We start from the raw sequence: 17,609 nt of genomic DNA, 5'->3' as shown, positions 1-17,609 counted from the left end.
ACACCACATAGTGCTGAACTATGTATTTTTACATTTTTCAATATGGTTCTGTAATTGAAGCATTAAGAGCAATATACAAAACTATGTTTTTCTATGTCCTTCTATTTCCTTCCATGACAACCCTTTCCCACTGCTCGTTCGTTCGTTCGTTCCCTGGCCATGCAGTTTCGTTGGTGATAGGAACAGCTCTGTCTGGCCTACATTCCCGCTCCCTTGCGAGCCCTTATCCGAAGCGACAGTATGCGCAGCCATTGTAAAAGCTCCATTCGGAGGCGAAATATAAAAAAAGACACTATTGTTTGACAACTTAGTTTCCTTCGCCTTGCCAAGTAGTGTACGTTCCGCATTTTACAACGACACAATAGCACAAGAAAGAGCATAAAAACATACACACACAAACACTCAAACGATACCTTTGCCTATAAGCAGAGTGGCTCACCAGCTCTCGCCAGATGAAGACGGCCTCTTTTTGTTGTTGCTAGAAGACGCTACAAAACTCTCCCTCTGCTGGCATCTTCAGTCAGCAGGGCGAGACTCTCACAAACCAGGCACTGCGAACCACACAGAGCTTGTTCACCCGTACGGGGAAAGGTGGCAGAGCGCTGGAAGTGACTTGATGCCGCTTGCAAAGGAAGAAAACATGCGCTCACCGCTTTTCATCGTTTGCATACTGTTCGCCTATTGTAGAAGATTGTATTATTATTTGCTCATTTTTCCAGCCTCGTGAGACAAAAAGGTAGAGCATCACGATGATGATAAAGACAATGTGCGGCATTTCCGAGATCCCAATGGTTCTCGGATACTGCTCGGTAAACTCGTGGTCCGTCCGTGGATGTGTGCGCGCTTCAAAGACAGAGTGTGTGTGTGTCTGGGTTTTCCTTCCACCACCCTGGTACGAGGGACTTTTGCGGTTGACTTGACTCTCACTTTTTGACAGCTTCGAATGCCTTATTCGACGCCGCTGCACGGAGGATGGCGAGGCGTAAATGCCATTCACATGCTCTGGCGTATGGAGCAATGGATGAAGCACCATGACAACCAAACGGAACACGCACGCGGTGGTGATGCGGAATTAAAAAAACTGCTGCGGGCACTGTTTTCCAAAAGGGCTGGAGAGCATTCGTCGTCGTGTCCGGTGTGGAGAGGCTCAGGGAAAACGCCACATTATGCACGACGAGACGACATTGAATAAGACATAAATATGGGACATGCTGCACACAGGCCGCCACAACCTTACCGTAGACGTTTGGCAAAGGGGTGATAGTGGTGAAGACATTTCTCCCGAGAGTTGGCGAAAGAGAGGGAGAGAGAGAAACAGAGAGCCTTATGGGCAATGAGACTGCCTTTCAATGTGGGGTCATATAAAACCACACTATTTCGTACGCGAAAGGGGTAATATACTTCACATCCTTGAACTCGAACTCCCACCAATCTCTCCCCCCCCCCACCCCCCCTTCAATGGTTAGCCCAATCTCCTTCTATTTAAGCCACCGCCAGCCGCCAGTTGACAAGGCCGGACAACTCATTAAGAAACAAAGTTTTGCGTCTTGCCTAAGTGTGCGACAACAAAGTAGGCTTTTGCATGCTCCCCACAACATGGCCTCCTCTGCCCTTCTCCTCCTCCTCCTCATTCTCCACCTCTTCAAGAGCTCCTTTCACGCAAGAAAATATACGGAAACGTCAAAGCCGGACGGGGGAGGGTGAAAGATTGCCTTTCCCTGCCAGAATGGTGACGCGCGCGTTGTGGGCACAACATTGGGCGACAAATACACAGCACACAGCACATACATACACAGAGTTCCGTTTGCATCTGACAGGTCCTTGGTGCTGCAGGCATGACACAACGGCAACAATATTTGCTCAAGCGCGCTCGATTTTGGGACCCGTCGCCGGGAAAGCGGTGGAAAGCGGTGGTGACTTGGACTTAGAATGGTTTTGTTGGAATCCAACAACAGCTGCTCCAAGGGAATTCCAAATCTTCATCTCGATGCTCCCTTATCGTTATTTACAAAGTGGTAGACAGAGCGATAGCTTCATCATTTTTCCGGTTTTTTTCGTGTCGCCCTTTTCCTCTTTTGCGGCACAAATCAAAATATTTATAAAAAGATTCATTGCAATGCTTTTTTTTTTGTTCCTTTTTTACTCGTTGCAATTCCTCGTTTTGCGCAAAAAAACGGCGCGTTTGCGATGCGAGGTTTTCTTGAGAGTGGGAAGGAGGAGACACAAGCGAGTGTTTGTAGTAGTAATCGCGCGCAGTAGTACACAAGCGACAGTATTAGTAGCATCTACCGCTGCTCACAGCATCTCGCTCTCGCTCTCCCTCTCTCTCTCTCTCTCTGTCTTGCTCATCCTTCAAGATGAATCTCTTGAGATGAAAATGTATCCCTGTGTGTGTCTGTGTGTTTTCTCACTCGATTTCATTGTGCGACGCACTTTATCAAAACAGCACCCATACTTTGGATGACAATTTTCCCGTGCCGTCCGTTCATCTTGTGTGTTGTTTTTTTCTCTATCAACTTCGTGTCGTGTTGCAACATGAGACAACAACAATGCACCCCCACACACAGCACACACACACACACACATGGCCCTTCTCTCTTGCAAACGTTCCACCGATCATGGTTGTGTGAGTATGGGGCGGGTATGCTAGAGAAGGAAAAGGGCGGGGTGGGGGTTACTTTTCCACCGCAAAACGCAACAGCGCCCCGAACACAAAGTCGCCCACGACAGCAGCAGCAGCAGCAGCAGTTTGACAGGATGGAATGAACGAGAAACTCTTGCCCTCTCCTTTTGCCGTTCGCTTCATTGCCGAGCGTGGATGTGAAAAATGAAGGTTTTTCATACCGACGAGCATCATTTATCCGGATGATGATTATTTTCTTCCTCACCAGATGAGAGGAACGAAAAATAAAAACCGTTTCAGCTTCCCTCCGCCGCCGTCGTCGTCGTCCACCCCTCTCCCGCACCCACTGTGCGCACGGTTCACGAGAAAACGAGTCAAAGCAAAGCAACGAAGACAAAAAAAAGAAGCCAAAAGCCAGTCAAAACCTAATCGACTGTAACATTGCACACACACACATATACACAAACACGCACGCACACTCCTACCCCCTCTATTTGCAGCGTTTGTTTGATACACTCGCACCCCACACACACACACATAGCCCAGCAAGTACGCACGCATTTCGATCGAGCGAGAACGGGACGGAACATGCATTATGTATGATTGTGTGTGGATGTGTGCGAAGAGGGATTCTTCTTCTTTCTTGCCCAGTGTGCGAGAGCCGTCGTTTCTTCCCGCACACATAATTCGCAGCAGGCCGAAGGAGTGAGCGAAAGCGAAAAGGGCGACCCTTTTTTGTGTCTGCCCTTCCCGCTCACAACTGGGTAAATGTATGTGTGCGTGTCCCGTCCGTTGCGATGCGAAATGATAAAACAGAGACGGGAAGAGCGAAGGCGAACAGGGTAAAAAAACCTTTGCTGCTCAACGGACATTAAAAACACGCATACACACATTGAGTGTGTGTGCGAGTGTGAGTGTTTTCCGAGAACCGTTTCGTGCGTGTATTTACACCGCTCTTTCTTTCACTTGCACGCACGCACGCACGCACGGTCGGTCGAGCGCGAGAACACACACACACACACGCACACCGTTCCGTCATTATTCACGAATTCACGACACCAAGCAGCAACATGACGAAGAGATGCTGTGTTGATGATGATGATGATGATGCTGATGATGGTAAAAAGGGAAGAGAAGTTTCGCACACTTACCAGGCGGCTGCTTGTTGGCGATTTTATTGAAACAATTCTGAAACACCTCGTACAGATGGAAATGTTCGTCGTCGCTCGTGGCCATTTTAGCGAATCCGGGCGTAGCGGGGGTTTAATGTGAGAGTTTTCCCTGGTGCTTTAGTGCACTACACACCACAGCGCGACACACACAACCGAAACACGGAGAGATGATCTCAAAGCCGCGCTTCCTACTAACGGCGATGATGATGATGATGATGATGATGGCAACAGCAACAGAGCAGCAGCGCTCGTGAAGAAACACAACACCATACAGCACCACCAGCAGCAACAACAGTGCAAACGCACGCACACACACACACGCACGAACAAGCAATTGCACGCGCTCTCTCACTTACACACTTGGCTGCTGCCGCACACACTACTCACACACGCACACACCACCCGCCGCCCCTTTCGCACTGGGACGAATGCGAACGAATGCGCACTGGCTGGGCAGGGCAGGGGACGGGACGGGGGCGGGGAAATAATATCAAAAAGTAAAACCTTGCGCACACACGGGCGCGCACGCACAGCAGTACCACACAACGGCTTATTCTCGCACTAGAAATCTCTCTCTCTCGCTCTCTCTCTCTCTCGCTCTCTCTCTTTATCTCGGCGTATCCAATCCGGGGGTATGGTGGAAATTGTACGGTGGAAAACTTGGAAACTCTTCTCCGTGAGACCCCGTGTGTTCCGCACACACACACAAACACAAACGCGCGCGCACGGGTATGCGAGGGCGCGCGGGGTTTCTCCCTTTTACGGTCGTCTCTCACTGCTGGCGCACGCACAGAGTGCACCACACCAAAACCATCGAAGGCGCACGCCACACACTAGCGAGCGTGCACACACAAACACGCACACACGACGACCACACACTACCAGCTCGGGGATCACGGATCAGCGTTTTCAGCGTGCCAAGACGCGCTCTCTTGCTGGCGTTTGGGACCTATCGATGGGAAGCCAACTTTGCCAACAAACAAATCCGCATACACGCCTACACACACGCGCTCCAGCGGGGGAAAGCGCACCGTTTGTGACACGCACGGGTAAGGTAAGGTAAGGGTCGTCTGAGCAGCAACACACACACACGCACGCACCCAACACGCACGCACGTGCGCACCGATCGACGAGTTGGAACGAAATGTTTTGCTTCGTCGCCCTACGCTCGGTTATAAAGATGGTGTGTTTTGTTCGATGTGTCTGTTTCGTTTGACAGCGGCGGAAAGCGTTTATAACCCATGGTGCGGGTTTCAGAACACGTTGTGCGAGTGTCCATGGCATAGGTAATTTTTGGCATCAATTTTAATTTTATTTTTACATGACGATGCTTCTCGACTTACCTTTTCGGCACGCGATGCTTCTGCATGTTTTGTGGAACATTTTAATCCTCGCTTTGCTTCAGTGTGTTTTGTTTTTCCTTTATTTTCGCAAACACATTTTCTTTGCACGCTGTCAACAGAATAGTGATGGGCATATTTTGCAGAGATGGTGCCGCATCGTTCCGAATCCAACATTCAGCGGACAGTATGTGCCCGAATTACGCGGTTCTCGACTTATACGGACGTCACACGAAGCGTAAACTCAAAAAGTTTACGCTTGATTTGTATGGGAGAGTGTAAACTTCCTGTCAAAAGATTATAGGGTTGTATGGCTGAAATTTAGTTTACGCCAAAGTTTACGCTTCGTGTGACGTCCGTATTACTCATATGTAATCGGACATACGCGGTTTCCTAAATTTGACAGATCTAATGTCAAGACAATACAATTTGCTTCGAGGATTGTCCATTAATTTTTTGGACATTTTTTGTTCATAAACTTAATACACTTAAAACACCGACAAACCGACGTGACACTGGCGTTACAAAAGTGTCCCACACGAAAGTACTGTCATTTGCATGTGAGGCGAACACTTCTGTCAAAGTAAGCTCTGTTCACTGCTGCTTCGATGTAAACAACTTTTCTAAATACAAATTGCGAAGGAAATTTGAGGCAAGATTTTGTGAGAATTATTGGACAAAACACCCAGGAAAATCATTTTATAAGTTTCCAAATCAATGCAAAATATGTAAGAAGTAAATAAAACAATGCGCATTGGAATTTGCAGAGAAAAACAAAAAGGGGTTTTAGCAGTTTCTCCTCTATGTCAGTGTAGTAAGCGAATCATTATAGAGATGGCGCTAGTGTTTAACGTATTTTCATTTGAAATAAGGAGACAACTTTTGAAGCTCATTTTGTTCGAAGTGTCACGTCGGTTTGTCGGTGCTTAAAAGCCAAAACTATCAGGATTGCACGACTGCAGACTGCAGCCTTAGGCGGTGCTCTAGCAGCAATCGAACACGACATCCGACACGAACAAACCCATATAATCATACTGTCAGACACAAACAAACTAAGGCTGCGCTCTGGCACCAATCGAACACGACATCCGACTCGAACAAACCCATATAATCATATGCAGGTGCACTGTCAGACACAAACAAACAAACAAGATAAACATGTCAAATCCCATACATTTTTCATGTTCGATGTCGTGTTCGATTGGTGCTAGAGCGCCGGGTAACAAGACAAACATGTCAAATCCCATACATTTTTCATGTTCGATGTCGTGTTCGATTGGTGCTAGAGCGCCGGGTTATAATATTAATACATCTTGCTCCCACTTCGAGCGCAAGTGCGCTGTCGTGTAAACACACCTGTAGTTTGCCCGAGCAACACATTCACAACAAGAAGCGTTCCACCGAATCATTTGTGGAAGAACCTCTACCGGCAAATTGCGCATTGACACCAGCAGTACCAAGCGTTAGAGATTCGTAACTCTTGTTATTGGTTGAAACTGTTCAGATTTGCCACGATTTACAATCCAAGCGTGAAAAAAGTAAAAGTGAAATGGATCGATCCGATGCTGCTTCTCCTTTAACTGAGCTGCCCCCAGAGGTAAGTAACTTTCTTCTTTTACATCAATCTTGCATATTTTCAAAACTTTTTTTTACAAAACTTGTTGTTTCAGCTAATTTATTCCATTTTCGAACATCTTGACCTCTGGTCGTTGAAAGCAGTTTCACTAACATGCCATAGACTGGGGGAAATGTTTTCTGACTACTGTGCTCGTCGGCTTGTGCTGAGCATCCGTGATAAAAGAACACGCTTTATAGCTCATCCATCCTTGAGAGTAATTGCCAAAAAGGTGGAAGAGGCAACCATTTTGCTAGAGAGTACAAAACGTCGCTATCGCCGAGTTCATCTCGATGTGCAGTATAATCCTAAGACTGGTAGTATCGATCATATGCAAGCCGTACTCGACAAGATTCTAGCAGTGCGCTTGATGCAGGATCTGGTCGAACTGAAGCTTGAATTATCATCGGTATCAGAGAATATGGCAGTACAGTTGACGCACACGGTGACTAAGATGGACAGCCTGAAGGAGCTAGTCATTCGTGAAGAGAAAAGTAACAATCCATCCGCTGTCTGTCAGCTGTACCTTGTCAACCGTTCGCTACATAAGCTGACGCTGGTCTATATTTGGCCCGGCAGGATTAATTGTCCCAATTTGCGATCCCTGGAAGTAGTGGCGAAAGTAGATGTGGAAACCATTATAGGCAAACAGTATGCACTGCATGGTAACGAGGAACCGTACTGGAAGTTGAAGCATCTGAAAGAGTTTGTCATTCATTCACAATTTGTCGAACATGAAACTATTTCCGGTAACTCCCGGAAACAAACAGTGGCCTATAGAAGTATGTTTTATCGGCACTTAATACAGCTTAAGAAATTGCATATTTTCTTTTTCACGGTATCAGATGAGGTGCTGCAGGCCATCGGCGAATCATGCGTCCAACTGGAGAACCTGTCGGTCGCGTATCTGCTCAGTTCCAATCCGGAATTATTACGGTCTTTATCGAACCTAGCTAACCTGCGACAGTTGGTATTAGCAGGGTCTAAGTGCGGTGTATCATTCGATTGCTTTTGCTTGCCCTATCTGAATAGACTTCTACTTATCAACTGTAACATTGACTGGCCATCGTTAGCGAGACTTCAATCGATTAAGTCGCTTATGATAAAACTCGAACCCTCTAACGTGAATCAAATATGTGATCTTTTTGTTGGACATGTGCGTCAGCTACGATTTTTATGGTTGCAGTTTGAAATTGGTTTAAATATCCGCCAGTGGTACCGAGAAATATTCGCAGCGCTCAGTAAGCTTCCTGAGCTGGAAATGCTTGCATTACAAACCGTTGTAGAATTGGATTACCTCCAAGAAATGGTACCATTAGAAAAGCTCACCCGGCTCGTTGTATACGACACTCTACCGAGAGGACAGCCGGTTTTGCCGGTCGATGTTGCAAAACGAGTCCCCAAAGTAGATAGAATCGAAGTTCCTTCCTCAGAACAGTTTAGCAACGAAATGATACATCACTTTGGAAGTAATATTTACGTAGCTTAGTTCAGTGTGAAGAATCAATGAATGAGATATGAAAAATAAAATGAAATCAATAAATAAATGCAGTAAAGATCATATGGTTTAACAAAGATGGAAGTAGGATTTTTGTTTTTTGGCGTTAGGCAACACAAATGAAAAACAATTACTGATACATTTTAACAGTTTAACGCGTTTTGGTTGGAATGCTCAATGCTTGTAAAAACTTATATTACTTCAACTAATGCTTTGGAGCACGCTTCCAAAACGGCAAAAAATGCTTTAAATGACTCTTAAACGGGGTCTAAACCCCATCTATCTGTCTATCTGTGGTATCTGTTTCGTGATTAGGTTGTAAATGGAGCAATACAGCGCGATATTGTCTCGATATGCCTGGCAAGGTAGTGCTATATGGAAGGTAGCAATGTGTGGAGCCCACACATGATATGCTTTCGACCATCAATCGTTTTTCGCATACTTCTACACTACTATTTGGTGTTTGTTTTAAGACTTGCAAACATTAATGCTAAGAGTTATTAATTTTACTTATTCATTTATAAAAATTAAAGTACATATTACATACGCTATTAAAAGACGCGCACTGTACAAAACAAAACGGCACGACCACGCGCTACGTCCGTCGGTGGATAAAAGATACAGAGGCCGATCCCGGGCCCTTTGGTTCACGAGCAGCGCCGAACTTAGCCGAACGCGTACGTCACGCCCTTGTCACGCGGTGACAGGGTTGAGTAACGGTCCTGCGCTCAGTTTCCCAAGGTGTCCACCACATTTTGTTATTGTTGTGGGCAGCCGTGCCGACCCCTGGATTTGCCGTGGTAGTTGCACTACCACTGGTCAACGTCCAGGGGACGACAGTGTGTCACGCACTATCGCACTATACTAAATGGCGTATCTCCGAATCCGCGTGACTCGAGAGCCGTATAATTCGAGAATCGTATAACAGATTGTGTATGTTTTAGATATAGTTGGTTTTGCTTAATCTGTGGTAATTGAAATTTTGTACCCCAAGCGCCAAAGATTTAGTTAGTGTTGGGAGATTCAGAATTTGGAATATTCGAAGATTCAATCCCTAGAAAGATTCGATAGTAACGAATCCCGTTTGTAGGATTAGAATCCCTAAAAGATTCCTTTACGATTGGGATTTGATTGCGATTCGATTGCGATTGGGATTCGTTTGCGATTCAATCGGGATTTGGATTCGTTTGGGATTCGATTTGGATTCTGATTGGGATTGGGATTGCGATTTGATTGGGATTCATTTGGGATTCGATTGGGATTCTGATTGCGATTGGAATTGCGATTCGATTGGTAATCTTACTGCAATTCGGATTCGGAATGCAGTTCGATTGGGATTGCGATTCGTTAGGGATTCTGATTGCGATTGCGTTTGGGATTACGATTGAAATTAAAGGTTGTTCCCAATTGGAGTCGAGAGAAACCACGTATCTCTAATTTCGGAAGTCAAATCAAGTTATAGTCGTTAAATAAATTATTTGAGTTGATTTTGAATCAACGTCCGCCTATCTCGGGGACCTGTACTAATTATGATGTAAGTACTGAAAAGTTAATTTTTTATTTTTTTTATTCAGGAGTAACGGTCCAAAAAGGCCGTATTGCTTACTGAAAAGTTAATTAATTTGGAGTAAAACAGAATGACCTCTTATTCCAGCTTTAACTAAACCCCCCCCCCCCCCCAACACTGCAAACTAGAATAAAACGCTATACCACATTGGGATTGGGATTCAAAGATTCGAAGCTCTTCTGAGATTCATTTTTCCCATCATTACAAAAATTAAGCTTAAACAACTGGAAAATCAATAAGAATGGAGCGTGGGTATCAACACCAACGACCATTATTCAAATCTCACTTGCTTGAGTTCTGAAGGTGCACATTGGAGTTTAATGCACGCATATCTTCTAAATGCGATGCAGTACAGAGGGTCGGAGAAAACTACTAAAGCTTGAACCGTTTAGAACCCGTTTAGTGGTCCTTTAGTGGATTTGTGCCATATGTCTAGTTAGTTGCTATTAAGAACCTGTATATTACAGGGTTTTCCAATTCAGTTTCTAATGCAAACAATGTTATTTCACCACATCGAAGATGTTTCTCAACAACTGTCAAATGATTTATTTGTTTTAAAATGAAATTTCATTTTCAACACATGATTTTCAAGACATAACAATGAACTGTAAAACTTAATCCAGCTTAAGTCGTGTTGAAAATCATGCTGCAGAAATTAAAAATTATTTTGATGGAAATTAAATGTCCGACAATGTTGACAATGTATCAATGTTTACATTCGAAACTGACTTGGAAACCCTGTATCGCAATTGATTAGAAAAAAAAGATTGAACTACAAGTTAGATAAAAAACAACTTTAACACATTTCATTTCACATTTCAGACGTAGGAAAGGTAATAGAAAAACGATACCAATTATTGGATAAAATAAAAGCGGTTATCTCTGTACGTAGTAGGAATATATATCCAATGCAGAAACTATGCATCCAAACCATCCAACGCACCCTGCAATCATGCGGCACAAGTTCATTCGTTCATCCACCGTTCGCCCTCGGCAGCCCGAAGCACGCCGACCGTCGACCAGTTCATTTGTGCACCGACCGCCGAAGCAGTGAGTCGTACGTTTCACCGTCCCAACAGAACTAATACCGGGCCGTTAGCTATTTCTGTGTCTACAAGAAACTACTACTACTCCCTCGTGTTGCGCTTTGCGCTGCATTATCAACAGTGCATTATTTGTGATTGTAAGTGTATGTGTGTGAGTGTGTGTGAGGCAAAGTGTTTGTTTTGTGTTTGATTTGAAGCGATATTGCTTCCCTCGATTGTGCGCCAAGTCACACAGGGCGCGCCTTGCGTTACGCGGCTTGGCGCAGCTTGCAGCACAGATTAACTGTGCTCACGTGTCCATAAGTGAAGCATCTTAACAACGGGTGCGACGTAAGAGAAGGTACCCGGCTACTTAACCGCGCAGTAACCAGTGCATAGTGAATGCGTATTCTAAGTACAAATGTCACCCCCGAAATAAACGGTTTGCGTACCATGTTAGAGCGTGCGGATCTCCAACTGTGCTGGATCGCGGGACAAAGGGGATGGAGGTGGTTGACAGCCACGTTTTCCCTCTGCCCGAAACCTTACCCTCTCCCTTGCGCGATAACTACGCATCATCAGCTCAGGGACAGGGAAGGGGCCACGGAAAGCCAGTGCCACGCCGGACGGGCGCAAGTGGACGCGGGAGTTTTGAGTGTATGCACAACAACAACCAACAAGGGTGCAGGGTTAGCGCGAATATCGCTATCGTGAATATGTGTGTGATCGGCGATGGGGCCGCCTTTAAACTCGATCGTCGCCTCAGTCGCATCGTTACAACGACGCCGTCTTGGCCTTCTTGGTTGTTGTCATGGTTGTTGTTGGTGCCGCTGCTGCTGCCGTTGCTTGTTTGCTGCGTTAGCAGCACAAACGCAACGTGGTGAAGTTGTACGCCGAAACGAAACGCAGAACCCACCGTGGACGACCATGCGCGTCCACCCTTACCGGCCAACCCTTGCATGTAGAGTGTGTGTGCGCGCGCGTTGGAAGAATGTGCTGATCGGGATGGGGTTTCTGTTTTCGCCTTTTCCTTTTGGGCCACTGAATATGATGCACAGTGAAAGATAAATTGTTTATTTCGCCAAATTTATCGTCGTCGTGTCGTGCCGCTTCTTCTGTTTTTTGCGTGTGTATGTTCTTTACGTTACTGTTTGCCGGTAGATGGCAGTAAAAGCAACCCCACGTTTAGTACGTTGGTGCGGTTTTTGTGGCGAACGTGTGTGATCCGTAAGTGTGCGCGCCCGAGAACGGTGTGTGAGTGTGATCGTGGAGCTGCGATCAAGTTTGTGAACATCGCTGCAAACAGTTTGCAAAGATCGAAGTGCGAAGCAAACGGTGCTAAAGTGGTAAAGTAGCTAAAGATCAGTTGGTAAAGAGGTGGAGAAAACTAGCCGATAATGGATCTTGCTGCGTGCTGTCGATCATCTTCCAGATCAACAACTCTGGCTCTGCCGTCCCCATCATCATTGTTTCGGAATAGTGACGCAATGGTTATGCTTCTATGCTTGAACTTCCATCCTTTCCCTACCTTAAAAAACCCACACAAACACACAGACACATTAAAAACGTTTCCAGAGCATCAGGTTTGATGAACCGGTTTTTGAATCACGTTCTGGTGGATGCTGCCGGTAGTTCCTGTTTTTTCAATTTTTTTTTTGAGGAGGGCAATGTTCGAAAAAGATTATTCCCGAAAAAATGAAAGAGAGGACGAGAGAGAACTGAAGAAAAATGGGGCAAAATGTTTCCTGCCACCACTCCATAGAGACGAGAGTGTGCCAGGAATTTGCGATCGCTTGATCGTGTGGAGGTGTTGATCGCCCTCCATCGTGATCGTTAGTTATTTTTGGGCGAATGTTTGCTTTTACGACAACTTCCCTGTGCTGTTGAAACACTCACATGATCTCCTTTGAGGTTCTGTTATTTTAAAAAAATCTGAAATAAAAAACGGAAACAGTAGCGCGTGGAGTGGAGTGAACGATCAGTTCGGTGCGTGGCCACTTATAGAATGGTGTGAAGGTGGTTTTTCACACCCAGTGGGAGTACATTTTTTTATGTTTACACACACACTTACACATCCATTGGATGGTTTTATGCTGGCGACAGGTGGAATTTTCCAATCCACAAAACTCCCAAAACGAACGAGTTTGCACAACAAAACGCTCTACGCGACGCAAAGCCGAGCGAACGTGTACGTGTTGAAGTTTTTGTTCGCGCGTAGTTTTGTAAATCATGCGCGTAACTTTGTTTGACACTTTGGTGTGGAGCTTGTTCGGTCACTTCATCATGTGTAAGTTTTCATTGTGCTCCAAACCCCTTTTGTTGTTGTAGTACCCTCATTTTTTCTACTTCAAACAATAAATAAAAAGCGTACCCAACTTCCCCAATTGGCCTATCGGGACTTTGGCGGAAGAAAAAATATACGATTGAAGACAAACCGCACCGTCGACACGCTGGGATTGTGTGAGCAAATGCAACAAAACACGGCCCGGTCAATATTTAAACAAGCACAACCAACCAGCCACGTACCGGCTGATAGAAAAACGTCCGGTTGACGAGTTGAAGAATATGAGCTCGAAATGCAGCACATATATTGAACTTTACGCGTGTCGTTTTGTGAAGCTATAAGTTCAGCCATCAACACATGGACCCTGCTGCTGGCAGAGGAGAAAGGAACGTATGTGTGTTTTATACTTTTTTTTCTATTTCTCCACTGTCCACTTTCTAGCTTTCTAACTTTTGAATAGACCCACGCTATGTGTCCCCAACACCCAGCCATGGCCAGTTGCACAGATTATCAATTCTACAGTTCTTCGTTCTGTTCTAAGAAGTTTCGCTTTTCTCTCTGTTTCTTTATTCCAACGTTTGTCTGTGTCCTTTGCATCTTACCCGTGAACTTCTAGCCAGAAGTGCGACAACCCTTTCGGACAACGGGAAACTCGTGCCTATCGTACGTAACGTAGTCGGGTTGTGTATCGTGCGCGATAAACCGTTCGCTAGAGTGTGTAGAACTTGATGATAAATCGTACACAGCGCGATTGGAAGAGCAAACGAAAGCAGGGGGAAAAGAATGTAAACGATAACACAGCAATATAAAAGTTTTAACACATATGGCATATTATGGGCAGGGAAAGTAAATGAACCAAGCACCAAGCCAAGTGTTGTGCCGCTGCCGACTAACGGTCCCTAACGAATTGAGATATGATAAAGCACGGAAATTGTATGCTTGTTGGAACGGTTTCTTTTTACATGTGTTTATTTTGTTTGCTTGTTTTTATATGATCTTGATGTTTCCGTGAAGTTTGATTGTTTGTATTTTTAAGTAATTTATTAGCAAAAGTTTTAAAGGTTTCAAGATTTTGTGTAAACCATGATTGTTACTTACATTTGGAAATTTGTATCTTTTATTTGTTTTGTTCATTTGTGAATGAAACTATTGTTAAACATACTATTTTATGCTTTATTTTATTTACTCTTTTCTGCGATCCTCGCTAAAGATCAATTTTTTTTTTTCTGATAGACTTTGGTCTGATTTTATTAATTTATAATATTCTACATATTACAGGATTTCTCTAATGATTCCAACACCATAAGAATATATTGCAATTTCGTAAACTACATTACAGCACGCTAATGCTGAATTAAGTGTTCCTTGTCGGTGGCTACTTAGAGCTAAGTTTAACAAACAATTGACAATCTTGAAATAAGATTTTACGAATCAGAATTTAAACATGCGATTCTGAGCTGGACAGAGAAATTCTGCATTTTGTGCTTATTTTTGCACAGTTCATTTTGTGCTCTCTGGATCAGAGTACAGTATTTCCCCGAGTTACGCAAATAATGCGTTCCGGAGACTCAGATTTTCAAGTAAGTCGAATACCACGTTTTTCTGTCAAAATATAGTAGATAAATAGTGATTTTTGATTAAGAACTGTTCACTTTTGCAATTAATTACTTATTTAATACAATTCATGTCGAATATTCGGTTAATTTCGAAAGCAAACTTTTGACGAAAATACAATTTATTTTGGAGAAAATTTTACTGGTATAACGTATAAATTGTCAATATTAAAAATTCACTCAACTCGGGCAAATACTGTAGTCACTTACAATTATAACATAAAAAATAAATATAATTAAAAATAATAATATTTTGCGAATGTAGTATGATAACCAAATCCAAAATATTTTGAATATCCCAAATAAGGACACAATGTTGATCATGTTAACACATCTGACTCAATTGCTCCATGTTTGGTAGAACCATATGGTCTGCATGGTCAGCACGACTCATACCTTGAATGCTCAATGCCACCAAGACATCCAAACAAGCTTTTAGCATAGTACGTCTTTACTATCGTCAAACTTCCAAACGCGCCAGCTCACTCCACCTTGCCACAGGGGTTTTTGTCTGATCACATCCCCTACCCTTGGCCGGAAGAGATCCGCTTTGCACGTCGCAAAGTCCACTGGTCGCGGTTTCGGAAATCACACACACGTCATGCGTGCAGCGTGCGGATGAATCATCGAACCACAACGGGCAACAGCCAGGCAAAATAAAAAAGGTGAGCCCGCAACTGGTCTGCGATCACAACTACTCTCGCACGTCGTCAACTCAGACAACTGTCCAGACCCAGCTATCGCGCAGCTTCAATCATGCTTTGGGCGAAGGGACAGGCGATACTACACACCTGGGTCTGGGAGTTGTACAAACATTCAAACTTCATGCATTGTAATGCGTTGTAAAAGTGTTCACGAACACACATACACAGCAAGCTCAATCAGAATGAGTGTAACAACGTCCCCTTCTCTCGCTTGCTGGAATTACGATGGGGGAGTGGGGCGCACCTTTACAGCGCCACCAGACTGCGACGACGCAACTGCGACTTCTCCAGTTCCCATGAGATCTCCCGCAGCCAATGTTTCAGTATGTTGAGAGTAAATTGACGAAAAAGTGGGATAAAAAACTGTCACCAAAGAGGGAAAGCCCCACACATATTGTTTGACATAAGAGACGTGTGGGTTCCAGGAATCGAAACTGATCGTTAGTTTCCCGCTGCTCTGGTAATGTCCCACCACAATTTCTGCCCGGAGCACACTCATTGAACCGTGACGTCAATAGTGCACCATTGCACGGATGGTGCCCTCGTTTTGGCGGGAGAGTTCAATAGCGTTCAATTGATCGTCCCGTCGATCCCATCGATTAATTTCCGGCGCAACAGTCCGCTGCTGCTCCAACAAGGGTGTGAGAGCTGCATACAAGCGTTGCAGTTGCGTATAACTTCGGAAAAGCGAATAAGAACTCCATTTCACCAAACGAGCTCGAGAGTGTTGTTTACCAAAACCGAGCACAACGAGCGCCATTTGTGTTTTTGTTTATAAATGTATGGTTTTTGTTCTTATTACCTCTTGGTCGGAATGCAGGCAACGCACATTGCTTGTACAACCGAGTGTGTGAAGGAATGAACGCATTGATAGACATTGTTGAGTTGGGTGTGGTTCGGGATGACATTAACCAGAACCCACTGGGTCCAAATTGTAAATTTGGGATTTTGGAACGATTCTCCAGCGAGATCATGGGCGTAAGTGAAGTCAAGCCAACTCAAAGAATCAACAACTCACTGCATGATCATCATCACCATCTTCGTCATCTTTTCCTCTCTCCATTGGCACGAATTGTGGCCCTATGTGTCATAAGACACTCTGACTCGATGCACACTTGCGCACGGCTGACGCACCACAGATACAGTGCCCGGACAGTTCCACATTCCAGTTAGCAAAGGTTGGCAGGTAGAATCGCGGCATGGAAAGTGCATCCAGCAGCAGCACTGGCAAACAGGCACGATCACTTCACCCAAGTATTGTGTTTCAATGGTGGCCATGCTTGCAGAACCGGAAACCACAAACACGAAAGCGACAATAACAAAGTTACCGGGTGGGTTTAGGTTTCCGTTTCGGGCCCTCGTTTCGGGTGCCATCGTCAGCGAAACAGGTGACTCTGCCCTTTTCTTGCGAGCGCGTAGGCTACTCCAGCCAGAAAACCCACCCAGGCTTTAAATGTAAAAGTCATGCAAAAATGCAACCCACGCAGAGGTGTGTGTGAGAGAGATATACAGAGGATGGACAAGGGTGGGCTACTGTCATCACGGTTTGTTGGGTCGTATTCGTGCATCAAGTGACGCGCTCTGCCCAAACACAGCGACACTTGCTAGACGGTGGATACGTGCGTAAGGACCGAAACGTTCCATGGGCAGAGCCATGCAGGCTTATCGTATCGGCACTGTCCCAAACGGCAAAGCGGCTCTTGAGTTCGCTTTATCTCTCCGTCTCCCCCGTCTCGTTCCCTTCTCTGCGACAACTGTGGTTTATTTTGTTAAGCCACTTGGCTGGTGGCGGTTGGGCGGATGCAGAGTGCGCGCGCATCGTAAAGGTGCAACGTGCTGCGCTTAAGGCAGTGTGGTTGGTTTAAGTGCAAAAGTGCTTGCAGTGCAAAAGCTTTCTATTACTACTGCGAAGCAGGCTATTTTTATTTACTTTACTGGACAAATACTCACAATTGAAGGTGTGTGTGTGTTTTTTTTCTCTGTAAAGTGGATGAGGAAGGAAGTACCTCGGAAGAGGAGGGTTTTTTTATTTACCTTTTCCGTGCAATGAACACTTTCTGTTGCTTATTCAGCACACTAACCGGCGATGATGTGTGTGTGTGTCTGTCTGTGGAACTTTATTGGGCAATGTTACCTTAGACGGTTTACATGTGTTGCCCAAACTGATA

The 17,609-nt window shown here is 44.9% G+C and overlaps 3 protein-coding genes across 16 annotated transcripts in view; 2 read left to right on the top strand and 1 right to left on the bottom strand.

Moving 5' to 3' along the window:
* LOC121598112 (protein daughterless) overlaps positions 1 to 4,957 on the bottom strand; it is a 68,669-nt gene extending 63,712 nt beyond the window's left edge. For all 6 annotated transcript variants that reach the window (XM_041924688.1, XM_041924690.1, XM_041924692.1 and 3 more), the window contains exon 1: positions 3,775 to 4,957. In XM_041924688.1, coding sequence (XP_041780622.1) covers positions 3,775 to 3,859 — 85 coding nt within the window. In that variant the 5' untranslated portion in view covers positions 3,860 to 4,957. The remainder of the gene's footprint in view (positions 1 to 3,774) is intronic.
* Positions 4,958 to 6,497: 1,540 nt separating this feature from the next.
* LOC121596727 lies at positions 6,498 to 8,309 on the top strand. Of its 2 annotated transcripts, XM_041921924.1 has the most exons (3): positions 6,498 to 6,732; positions 6,806 to 7,532; positions 7,596 to 8,309. In XM_041921924.1, the coding sequence occupies exons 1-3, from the start codon at positions 6,685 to 6,687 to the stop codon at positions 8,237 to 8,239; spliced, it is 1,419 nt and encodes a 472-aa protein (XP_041777858.1). In that variant the 5' UTR covers positions 6,498 to 6,684; the 3' UTR covers positions 8,240 to 8,309. The 2 variants fall into 2 exon arrangements, with proteins under 2 accessions (XP_041777858.1, XP_041777857.1); XM_041921923.1 differs by having other exon boundaries at positions 6,806 to 8,309.
* Positions 8,310 to 10,838: 2,529 nt separating this feature from the next.
* LOC121595879 (vascular endothelial growth factor receptor 1-like) overlaps positions 10,839 to 17,609 on the top strand; it is a 28,639-nt gene continuing 21,868 nt past the window's right edge. For 4 of the 8 annotated variants that reach the window (XM_041920223.1, XM_041920225.1, XM_041920217.1 and 1 more), the window contains exon 1: positions 10,839 to 11,201. The gene's annotated coding sequence lies outside the window, so the exon portion shown is untranslated. Of the gene's footprint in view, positions 11,202 to 12,111; positions 12,187 to 17,609 lie in introns of those variants that run through there. The other 4 variants (XM_041920218.1, XM_041920219.1, XM_041920220.1 and 1 more) reach the window with 3 other exon arrangements.

This window comes from Anopheles merus, chromosome 3R (assembly GCF_017562075.2).
Source record: "Anopheles merus strain MAF chromosome 3R, AmerM5.1, whole genome shotgun sequence".
NCBI classification, from domain to species: domain Eukaryota; kingdom Metazoa; phylum Arthropoda; class Insecta; order Diptera; family Culicidae; genus Anopheles; species Anopheles merus.
The sequence above is the reverse complement of the archived record's forward strand: the minus strand, read 5'-3'. Positions and strand labels throughout refer to the sequence as shown.

What these genes read in the sequence shown, in the direction of transcription:
- LOC121596727 (XM_041921923.1), top strand. Translation starts at nt 6,685, where the DNA reads ATGGATCGATCCGATGCTGCTTCTCCTTTAACTGAGCTGCCCCCAGAG. An exon ending in TAACTGAGCTGCCCCCAGAG is followed by an intron (nt 6,733 to 6,805) that starts GTAAGTAACTTT and finishes TTGTTGTTTCAG; the next exon opens with CTAATTTATTCCATTTTCGA.